At 38.6% G+C, this 12,516-nt stretch overlaps 1 protein-coding gene across 1 annotated transcript in view; it reads right to left on the bottom strand.

Moving 5' to 3' along the window:
• LOC150091323 (proto-oncogene tyrosine-protein kinase ROS-like) overlaps positions 1-12,516 on the bottom strand; it is a 712,204-nt gene that overhangs the window by 344,830 nt on the left and 354,858 nt on the right. The window contains exon 17 of the mRNA XM_090389969.1: positions 6,108-6,271. Within this exon, the coding sequence (XP_090246095.1) occupies positions 6,108-6,271 (164 nt within the window). The remainder of the gene's footprint in view (positions 1-6,107; positions 6,272-12,516) is intronic.

Here is a 12,516-nt window from a genome sequence, read left to right as displayed (position 1 = left end):
AAGGATGTCAAGTTGCTAGAATGAGTACAGAGAAGGGCAACAAGATTGGTGAGAGAAACAAAGGGATGTGCTTGTGATGAAGGGCTTAAGTTCTACAAGTTGCAGCATCTGGAGGCTAGGCACCTGTGAGGTGATCTGATCGAGATTTATAAGGCCTTGACCGGTTTGAGCCATGTCAATGCTGTCGGGATACTTCTGCTTGCTCAGATTAAGAACATGATGGGGCATAGATTCAAATTGAGGAAAGACAGTTGTAGAATAGATGTGCAGAAGTTTGCCTTTAGCCAGTGGATAATTGATTGCTGGAACAGAGTTCCATCTCTTGTGGAAGTTGATAGCTTATATTAATTTAAGGCTGAACTAGACAAACATTTGGAGTGACTGGATGGGTGAAATGGGAAGGGTTTTTTTTTTTTTTTTTTTGGCTGATGCTGTATAAGCTTACTTTCTTGCATCATATGCCTCAGGTAATGCTAATGCTAATTTCTGATCATTCTCGAAACCTGTTCAAGTCATCCTGAAGGAGCACTGCTTAGCACTGATCATTAATGACTTTTCTAATCTTTACATCATCTACCTTTGGCACTTTCATTATGAATTTCTGCAACAACAGTCCAAGAACCAATTATTGGAGGACCCCACTTTTGATTTTACACCAATCTGAAGAATATCCATTAATCATAATCCTTCTGTCCTGGAATCCATCTTAGAATTTCTTCAGTAATCCCAACATGTTCCAGCTTATATGGTAATCTTTCAAGAGGGTCTGAATAAAATTCTTAGCTAAAATCCAAATAAACCATGTTGAAATTGTTTCCTACATCCAGCTTATGAACAACTGTGTCATACCAGCTTATCAGGTTAGTTAAACATAATTTTTCCTTAACAAAACCATGTTGTGTGTCATTTAAAATGCTATTTCTATCTAGATGTCCCTGGATTGCCCCTTACTCACTGCCTTTAAGATTTTTCCTACCACTGAAGTGAAGGGCGCCTCCGTAGCCAGGTGGGAAGGAGCAGCAGTGCGTAGCACACGCTTCTTGATTAGACCGGGGTTCGAGCCCGTCACCACCAAATACGGAGGATGCGGAAAGGTCATTCAGGGAATGACCACCGCATATCCCGGAGCAATATGGCTCCTAAAAAAAAAACCAAACCAAACCAAACCTACCACTGAAGTCAAACTAACCCACCTGTAATTACCGATTTCACTCTTTTACTTTTTATTTATCGGTGATATGTTGACACCTCTCCAATTCCAGGAACTTTCTCTCAAGCACAATGATGCCTTCATAATTAACTTTAATAGTTCAATATAGTCTGTGGCCACCTACGCCAAAGTTACTGTGTATATGCCATCAACTCCAGGAGAGCCTCCCATGCCTTTAGGCACAAAAAAATATTTTTCTAATAAACAGTCATCTGTAATTTCAAATTCACTAATTTTAACTGCCTCAGCCTTTCCTCAATATGAAGAGTCTTTCATCAGTAAAGATCTATGCAAAGTACCCTATTCAATTCATCAGCAACATCAGCTGGGTTATCTCAGACTTCCCCACACCCAGAACAACAAGGTCTAATCTGATTTGTTTCTTCTTTTTCTTCTTTGTATTCACATATATGAAACATTCACTGTCCTCATTCTTTACTCTTTTAGCCAGGACTTTCTCATACTCAGCCTTGGCTTCACTAACCTCATTTGTGGGACTTTTATAGATCAACTTGTAGCTGTTGTAGGCTTCAGTACTTTTCAAGAAGCATGATATTTTTAGGCACAGTCACTGTGCTTGGATACAGTGCTCCAAGTACAGTTTTGAGCCTCCTTGCTGCTTGTTTACATTGCATGGAGAACTTCATATCTGCCTGGATAATAACATACAAATTTCTCTCTTTCTCTATTCTCTTAATTCAACTCCTCATATATAAGGAGGAGATGAATTAAAGAATCGAAATCATTATTTTCAAAGTGTAAAAACATTTTGCAGCATCAAAAAATAGCTACTACTTTTCTGGCCATTCCCAAAATATATCCACATCATCTCTGCTAGTCATTAACCATTTTCCCAACATTAATAACATTTGAAAATCTTGGCATCACTTCCTGTAATCCTTTGTTAATGTCATTTGAGAAAATCAGAAACAACAGTTGTCTCAGCATCTTTTCTTTTTTTTTTTTTTTTTTAGTTGTTGGTGCATCGGCTTCTGTGGCCATAATGCACCTCCCAAAGTTTTTGCATTTTACTCTGATCCAAGCCCAAGGCGGGATTCAAACCCGCGATCTTTGGGTTCGAATCTCACCTTGGGATTCTAATATCTAACTATATTAGATATCTGCCTTCTGTTTCTGCAGCCAACCCACAATCCATCTCAGAATCATGGGTTGGCTGCAATATGCTAACCCTGATATTGTTGTTGTTATTGTTGTTATTTGGTTTTTAGGAGCATTAGCAACTAAGGCCATATTGCGCCGGGTATATGCGGTGGTCATTCCCTGACCTTTCCGCATCCTCCATGTTTGGTGGTCACGGGCTCGAACCCCGGTCTAATCAAGAAGCGTGTGCTATGCACTGCTGGTCCTGCTCACCTGGCTATGGAGGCGCCCCCTGATATTGACATGTTGTTGTTGTTATTTGGTTTTCAGGAGCATTAGCAACTAAGGCCATATTGCTCCGGGATATGCGGTGGTCATTCCCTGAATGACCTTTCCGCATCCTCTGTATTTGGTGGTGACGGGCTCGAACCCCGGTCTAATCAAGAAGCGTGTGCTACGCACTGCTGCTCCTTCCCACCTGGCTACGGAGGCGCCGATATTGACATGCTCCAGTTTATGCAATAATCTCTTCTGTGAGGCAGAGTTAAATGCTTTGCTAAAGGCCAAATAGATAATGTCAAAATCATTTCCTGGATCGAACTCATGACTGACTCTCAAAACAGCTAATCATAGCTAAACATGATTTTTCTTTTAAAAATCATAATGTGTTTCCATCAGAATATTATTTCTACTAAGATTTCCTTATATTGAATTTTTATTCATCACTTTCACAATTTGTCCTACCAGTGAAATTAGACCAACCGTTCTGTATTTACTCACTTTGTTCGTAGAAGCACCTTTATGGATTGGCAATACATTGGCACTTGTCCAATCCAAAGGGACTTTTCCTCAGTTGAATGAAGCTCTCATAATTAATTAACTTGTTTTTTGTTTGATTTTCTATCCAAACAGATGACAGCTTCCATCTCTTCCAATCTTTGTGTCTTAATCTAATGGATTTTAATTACACTTTGAGTTGTTCCTGCTATGAAAGTTTTTATTTTCTCTGCATTCTTTGTAATTCTTGGCGTTTCCTCATTTAGGTCTGTAGCACATGCAATATCATATGGTCTTTCATTTCGCTCAAAGCGTTTCACAATTTCATATTTTTTCTCTATCGACAGAGGCGGACTGGCCATAAGCCTTACCAGGGAAACCCCAGTGGGCCGGAGGCCGGTGTGATTTTGGCCATAAACACTAGTATGAGGCCACTACAGATTTTCCCGGGTAAGAATTTTTGACCCAGTCCACCTCTGTTTATCGATATTGCTTTTCTTTTTCTCTCTGAATCTGCAGTGTCATCACCAGGACGCTTCCTTTTCACACCTTTTAAGTAAGTATTTTACTCATTTTTTGGGTTCAAAACGAGGAGGCAGGCTTGATACACATAAACAAAGCTGCGCATGTGTAGCAACTGAATAAACAACACCGTAAAGGCAGAGATACACTATTAACACTCACATTTTACTAAAGCACATTTCTAGGGGTTACTACCTAGTAACCCCTAAAACAATTTCCAGTTGTGTTTCTGCTAGTGGAATCTGTTATAAACTGGAGTAAACTCGATCTAATTGCATTTGTGATTATACCGATAGCTGGAATTGTGTTGGTTTTTACGTTATTATGGTGAAATGTGTTTCCCCTTCACTGATATAAAACACAAAACATTTTCAGAATCTTCTCTTCATTCCTATCATGTTGCATTCAGTTGGGGTGATTCCGTGTTCGATTGCCGTTTCTTGTAAACACAAAGGCGAATCATGCATAAGCGAATTCGGTTCGTGTTATATAAGATATCGTTCCCCTATTTATAAATTGTGTAAACATGTGTTATACGAGGACTGACTGTACTTGGATTTTTCAGGAAAGCTTTTGATATTATTGCACATGGAAAACTACAGTACAAATTGAGCAGTATAGCATTAAGGGCAAGTTGCTACAATGGATAAAAGGATGGTTGGGTGTGAGAAGACAGAGAGTGGTAATCAATGGACACTGCTCTTCGTGGACTAATGTTATTAGTGGCGTCCCCCAATGGGTTCAGTGTTGGGCTCATTGTTGTTTTGTATATTTATCAATGATATTGATGAAGGTATATCAAGCTTAATTTCAAAGTTTACAGATGATACAAAGGTTGGCAGGGTTGTTAATAACAGTAATGACAGTATGCTGCTGCAATAGGATCTGGAGAATTTGGGGCAGATGGGCTGAGAAGTAGCAACTGAAGTTTAACATTGGCAAATGCAAAGTACTGCATATGGATAGCAGTACTTTGGATTTGTCAGAGAAATGTATCAACTGGGTAGTGTTACACTCAGGATAGTGGAGAATGAAAGAGACCTGGGGGTAATTGTACAGTCAGACATGAAGTTTTCTGAGTAATGTAGACAGACTGCCAGAGTAGGTCATGGGGTCTTGTCAATGATATATACAGGAATTTTGCAAGCAGAGATAATGAGGTGATTATCCCCTTGTATAATGCAATGGTCAAGCCATACCTTGAGTACTGAGTACAGGTCTGGAAGCCTCATTTTAGGAAGGATGTAGAGTTGCTAGAACAAGTACAGAGAAGGGCAATGGAACTGGTGAGGGGAGCAAAGGGGTGCTCTTATGAAGGAAGGCTAAGTTCTGCAAGTTGCAGCATCTGGAGAATAGGCACCTGTGAGGAGACCTGATTGTGGTGTATAAGGCATTGAATAAATTGAGCAGGCTCGTTGCTGATGGGATTCTTCCTCTTGCTCAGATTACAAACCTGAGGGGGCATAAATTGAAACTGAGGAAAGACAGTTGTGAAATAGATGTGTGGAAAATTGCCTTTAGCCAGTGAGTAGTTGATTGCTGGAACAAACTTCCATTTGTCGTTGTGGAAATTGATAGCTTAAATAAATTCAAGGCAGAACTAGACAAACATTTGGAACAAATGGATGGGTGAAATGGGAAAGTTTTTTTTTTTGGCCGATGCTGTGTAAGCTTGCTTTCTTGCATCATATGCCTTTATTAATGCTAATACCTCACTCTTTTTCCTTTGCTTCCAGCTATCTTACATCAAACAGGTTCTGTGCCAGCATAAAGGAGTCCAGATTTTAATGGTAGGGCAGTGTATATTCTATAGTGAAAGTCATCATCGCCTATTCTTGGCGACAACAAGTTTCTGTTATCCCTATTTATGTGAGCAGTATTTGTCCTAACCACGAGTTCGAGTTAGGCCAAATTTTATTGATAACATTCCTGACATTGCTACATACACAACTTAGGCTAAGGGCCCTTGTGTTAGCTACTATCCAAATATATATTCATTGAAGGTATGTAAGTTCGTTGCCATAACATTACCTTTGCATTAATTTAAACCAGTATTATTGCAGCCCTGAATGCATCTTCTGAATATCAGTAGGTTCCCTGACTTTTTTTGAAGCCTCATACAAGAGACCTTGACATGTGCAAAGTGTTACTTTGACTCATATAATTAAAACCAAATTAGAGTTCCAATTGACATAAACATGCTCACAATAGAAAGAGATGCCCCATGATAACGCTGAATTAATCTTGGGTATATTAACAATCTTGAGTGCCAAATTATCAAAAGAATAAGTCCATCTTGTTAATTCTAGACAACAAAGGAAAAACAGTGAATAAACAACATTTACAGTTTATGATTTACATGTTTACTATTAGAGTCCACTGATATAACCAATGACTAATTCTTATAAATTACTAACAGTTTTTTTAAGACATCTGTTAACTTCAAATTTATGAGTATGTGAGTGGATGGAACAAAGAACAAATATACTATGATTACCTGGATAAGGATGAAGAAATGGGTTAATAACAGCTAGTGAATGAAGAGTATGGTTTGGAGAGCTCAATAATGCATTATTTTTACCATTCATATCACTAATTATGCTATCACCATGTTCATTGATCCAGAATAGTCTATCACTGTAGTATTCTAATGGACCACGTCTTAAAAAAAAAAAAAAAAAAAAGGTTATATTGTTAATCAAGTAACACATGTTAAATAAAACTACCAAAATATATAAACAAAATGTGAAATCAAACAAATAAGAAGATAGAATTTTATAAAATTTTCACTAATATTCAGAACTATCCTTTTATCCAAAATAAAAGTATAATGTTTGAAAATCGGCCATTTCAAGACCTAGAAATTTGTTGGTTTTTTAACAATAGAGCTAAACAAGGAAGAACTCCAAGTACATACACTTAAGTAAAAAATTCAGCTGAAGCATGTTCAGTGGACAGTGTGATTATACGATTATGTTATTATTTATTAACTGTATTAACTATATTATTTTATTCCTATTTATTCTTTAATCCACACTTACTGTTGGCTAAAATTTGAAAACTAGACACTTGTATTGGGAAACTCAGGCACAATGAAACAGCTGAGCAACTACCATATTATGAAAATGATTAAAAAAATCTCTTTGATAATGTTCCATTAAAAAAACAAAAGAAAGAAATGAAATATGGAACAGAACAGCTATGTTCTGTTCCATATTTCTTGATTGTGAACTTTTTATTTCCATATTTTAACCCACAACATATCCTGCACATATATTAGATATGTATTAGTCATATGATGTAAGAAGGCTCTAGGCCAGCGGTTCTCAAACTGTGTGTCATGGACAATGTAATAGTTTATGTAAGATTTCCATGGCAAATATGATTTTTTTACTATTAGATATCTACTACTAATTGATTTGTATTATTAATGTAAATAATTATGGAAAATATCTGGGGTATTTTTGACGAAGAGAATGCATCGTATTCCCTGACCGTATTCTTAGGATCTGGTTACTACAAGCAATTTGGTAGATGAACCTGCAATAAAATATTATATAAAATAGATAAAATATTTTTGAAGCATTTCAGCCTCCCAAAAAAGCTCTTCTAGCATCATAGCAAAGTGCAAGAAAGCTCATACGATTGCAGAACTTATTTTACCAGCAGCAATCAATATGATTTCTATAGTGATTGGAGAATCTGAAGCTAAACAACTCTTAAATGTGCTGTTGTCAGATGACACAATCAATCATTATACTGCTATGATGATTGATAGTATCATTATCAATTAATACAAGATATTGCTGAAGATATAAATGAACAATTAATTGAAAAATTAAAAGGCAACGAATTTGGCATTCAGCTGGATGAAGCAACTGATAGAAACAATGAAGCCCACAAGGGGCTCACATCTGGTGAGTATGAGCTTGGCACACCTAGGGTCCTGAGCTGGATATCATCATTCTTCTCTTTCTTGGTGATTCCCTTTTACTTCTGACTCTTGTTTTCTCCCTCTCTTTCTCTCAGAGTAATTCAGAAATGTTTTTTTTTTTTTGGCTGGTGCAACATAAGCCTCAGGCTTCCTTGCACTATACGGCTAATAATAATAATACTCACCATGCTCAACAGTAGCAAGTACAGATATAACCTCAAAGAAGGAAGGAAGAACCTGTATATCCTCACCCACCTGATGTACATGGATGACATCAAGCTCTATGTGGGAACCAAGAAGCACCCCCAGCAACTACCCCAGATTACCAAAGAATTCAGCAATGATACTAGACAAATGCAAGACCCACGGATTGCACCAGGGAAAATTAGTCAACCAAAACTACCAGCTGCACACTGGTAAAGATATCGAAGCCATGGCAGAGGGAGAGGCTTGTTATTGTTATTTGGTTTTTTTTAGGAGCATTAGCAACTAAGGCCATATTGCTCCGGGATATGCGGTGGTCATTCCCTGACCTTTCCGCATCCCCCGTATTTGGTGGTGACGGGCTCGAACCCCGGTCTAATCAAGAAGCGTGTAACTCGCACTGCTGCTCCTTCCCACCTGGCTACGGAGGCGCCTGAGGGAGAGGCCTACAAATACTTGACGATGATGCAGGCTCAGCAGTTACAGCACAAGGAAATTAAGGCCTGCCTGACTGAAAAATACCATCAAAGACTCAGAAGCCTGCTGAAAGCAAAGCTGAATGGAGGGAACACAGTTAAAGCCATAAACACCTATGCAGTCCCAGTGCTAACCTACACCTTCAGGGTCATAGATTGGACTAATAAAAAGCTGGAGGATATTATGAGAAAGACGAGGACAATGATGACCAAGAGCCGCCAACACCACATGAAATCTGCCAGGGAGAGACTGACAATTGCCCGGAAAGAAGGAGGAAGGGGCCTGATAGACCTCATTGAGCAACAGAAGACAGTGATAGTTAACCTGAAGGATTATTTCCAGAAACACGCAGCAGCACTCCAGCAGGCCATAAGGAAGATAGACAAGTGGTATACCCCACTCAACCTAAGCGAGGAGTTCTTCCCCCCAACCAAGAGACAAAATCGAAGCTGGTAAAATGGGTAGAGAAGACACTCCATGGCAGACAGTTAATCTTCATCAAGATCACATAGATAAAATTGCTTCCAATGCATGGCTCAAGAGCGGGATGCTATTCCCCGAGACTGAAGGATTCATGCTCGCCATCCAAGACCAGGTAATCAACACCAGGAACTATAGAAAATACATCGCCAAGGAGCCCGGAGTGTTTGAAGACACATGTTGACGATGCCACCTGGCCTCGGAAACGATCCAACACATCACTGCGGGATGCAAGGTGATCACCCAGACAGAGTACACTCATAGACATGACCAGATAGCCAGAATAATACATCAGAAGCTAGCAAGGAAATACTAGTTGATCAAAGAAAGTGTACCATACTACAAGTATGAACCTCAGGCAGTACTAGAGACCCCCAACCCCCAAACTGTACTGGGACTGTGCCATAATAATGGATAGGCAATCCCGCACAACAGACTGGACATAACCCTTGTGGACAAGAAGAAAAACACTACCTATCTGATTGACATAGTAGTACCCAACATTGGCAACCTGCAGAAAACCCATGGGGGAAAATCAGGAAGTATACAAACCTAAGGCAGGAGATCAAAGAGATGTGGCATATGCAACAAGTAATGATCATCATGTCAATCACAGATATGGTGCCAAAGACCCTACATAACAGTCTAGCAGCATAGCAAATTGCCTAGCAGCAATAGGTCTCCCAGCGAACACCTACAAGGAACTCCAGAAAGTCGCAATCCTGAACACCTGTAGGATAGTCAGAGAGTTCCTTAACCTATAGTAACACCCAACTTACAACAACCACCCTGTGTACCTGGTAGCAATACCCATCACGAGGTGGAACTTCCAATCAGGGAGAAATAATAGAAGAGCAATAATAATAATAATAATAATATCTTATGTATGATTTATAGCTGGAGATAAATTTGTTGAAGACCTATTGTTCTGCAAATATATTACTCACGGTATGAAAGCTGAGGATTTGTTTGAAATAATAAATACTTTCACAACTGAAAACAAAATTGATTGGACCAAATGTGTTGGCATTTGTTGTACAGATGGTGGTTATTCCATGTCAGGTTATCAGAGTGGATTACAAGCTTATATGTAAGAAAGAACCTAATGCAGTGTGGACACATTGCATTATTCACAGAGAAGCACTTGCATCTCAATATCTGAGGCAGACTCTAAATGAAGTTCTACAAACAATAATCAAAATAGTGAACTTTATTAAAACACATCCGCATATACACGGTCATTAAATGTAAGTACAGATAAAAAGTAAATGTTGAGAAAGAAATATGTGTTGCCATTTTGAAAATGACACCTAAGTTTGGTGAATTATGCAATAAAAAGCAAGCACATACATCACATTAGTGTTTTTTAAGAATAAAATAATATCTTGATTATTATTTCATGTATTAATAATTATTGTATTAACATATTAAAAATAAGAAATTGCACAATCATAGATGTTTTACTTCAAGGGAGGTGCCAGGAAAATTTTACAGGTCAAGGGAGGCGTGGGCTCAGAAAGTTCGAGAACCAATGCTCTAGACTTTTGCTGCACTGGCCAAAAAATAAATAAATAAAATAAAATAAAAATAATAAACCTCTTATCTGAATCCCTCCTCATATAGGTATCTATATGAGGAGTTTTTTGAATTTCCCCAACCTGTCAGCTTCAATTGCTCATGGAGGCAATTTATTCCAATAATTAACACTCACCTGCTAAAAGATTGCAATCCAGTCTAAACCTCTCCTACTATAATTTGAATTTATGGCTCCTAGTTCTGGAATCATCTATAACAGTAAAAATTTCACCCTCCTTCATTTTACTTTCACTTCTCAGAGCCTTACATACCTCAATCAAATATTCTCTACAGTATATAGTTTACAAGCTCTGCAGCTCTGAATATTCAAAGTCGTTTGTCATATGGACTCCCTTTTGCCGATCTCACCAGGAGTGTTTCCTATCTTTGGACCCTTTCAAGAAGCTTCATGGTTTTTTTTTTAAAGGTGCTATCTTCATAACTGGAATAGTGTTCATAGTGGCATTACAATTGCATTATATGGAGGTATTATGACCTCCTTATCTCTATAAGCAAGGGTTTGATAAATCACGGATATGACACCATGTGTACTGCTAGTCGCTTGTCTATACTGCTCAAAGAACTTCATGTTCAACAGTATCGTAACTTCCAAATGACTTCTTAACTCTACTGCTATTAGTTCAACCTCACCATGCAAGTTATTTTTGGGTTGCTATACCCAAAGTGTAAGACCGTGCATTTTGCTGCATTAAAGGATAGCTTCCACTTTTCTGACCATCTCTGAAGTCTATCTAAGTCATCTGAAGAAGTTGTACTTGGTACTGATCATTAACAACAATGCTAATTTTGATATCATCTGCAAATTTTGACATCATACTCTCTAACCTTTCATCAATGTCATTTAAGAAAATTGAAAACAAGAGTGGTCCCAGTACCGATCCTTGGAAACCTCCCCCTACATTAGTCTGTTCCACCATTCAACTGTCCTCTAAAGGTAAATTTACAGACAGCTATTCTACAACTGTCTTTCCTCAATTTGAAACTGTGCCCCCTCAGATTCTTAATCTGAGAAAGAGGAAGAATCCCATCAGCATTCAGCTTGCTCAACCCATTCAAGGCCTTATGCAACTCAATCAGATCACCTTGCAGGTGCCTACTCTCCAGGAACTGCAATTTGCAGAACTTAAGCCTTTCTTGGGAAGAGCACCCCTTTGTTCCCCTCACCAATCTTTTTGCCCTTCTTTGTACTCGTTCTAGCAACTCCACATCCTTCCTAAAATAAGGCCTCCAGACCTGTACACAGTACTCTAGGTGTGGCCTGACCATTGCCTTGTATAACGGGATAATCATCTCCCTATCCCTGTAACCAAAATTCCTATATATCATTGACAAGACTCCATGACCTGCCCTGGCAGCCTGTCTGCACTGCTCAGTGAACTTCATATTTGACTGCACAATTACCCCAACGTCTTTTTCACTTTCCACTTCCCTCAGTGCAGTACCACACAGTTGGTACATTTCTCTTTGGTTATTACTACCCATATGTAGTACTTTGCATTTGTCAATGTTAAAGTTCAGTTTCCACTTCTCAGCCCATTTGCCCAACTTATCTAGATCCAGTTGGAGTAGCATACTGTTTTTACTGTTGTTAACAACCATGCCATCCTTTGTATCATCTGCAAACTTGGACATTAAACCTGATATACCTTCATCAATATCATTGATTAATATACAAAACAACAATGGGCTTAACACCGAACCCTGGGGAACTCCACTAATTACATTTGTCCATGAAGAGCAGTGTCCATTGATTACCACTCTCTGTCATATCCCACTCTAGCATCCCTTTATTCATTGTAGCAACTTACCCTTAATGCCATATCTCTCCAACTTGTACGGCAGTCTTCATTTGCAACAGTATCAAAAGTTTTCATGAAATCCAAGTTATATGATATCAAAATTAGTTTTGGCATTCAATTCCTTTGTGACCACATCATAGTATCCAATCAAACTGGTCACACAAGACCTTACTTTAACAAACCCATGCTGCATCTTAACTATTACTGCAGTCTTGTCTAGATGATCCTGCAATGCTTCTTTAACCAGTGATTCCATTATTTTCCCCGGAAAACAAGTTAAACTAACAGGTCTATAGTTACTGTGTCACCTTTTAAATCCGCTTTGTGAATTGGTGATACATTTGCACACCTGCAGTCCATGGGGGACCACCTCTGAGGCCAAGGAAGATCTCATAATTATGGCTAAAGGTTTGCTT

The sequence above is a fragment of the Mastigoproctus giganteus genome, chromosome 1, assembly GCF_048544385.1.
Source record: "Mastigoproctus giganteus isolate SK-2022 chromosome 1, ASM4854438v1, whole genome shotgun sequence".
Lineage (NCBI taxonomy): Eukaryota > Metazoa > Arthropoda > Arachnida > Uropygi > Thelyphonidae > Mastigoproctus > Mastigoproctus giganteus.
The sequence above is the reverse complement of the archived record's forward strand: the minus strand, read 5'-3'. Positions and strand labels throughout refer to the sequence as shown.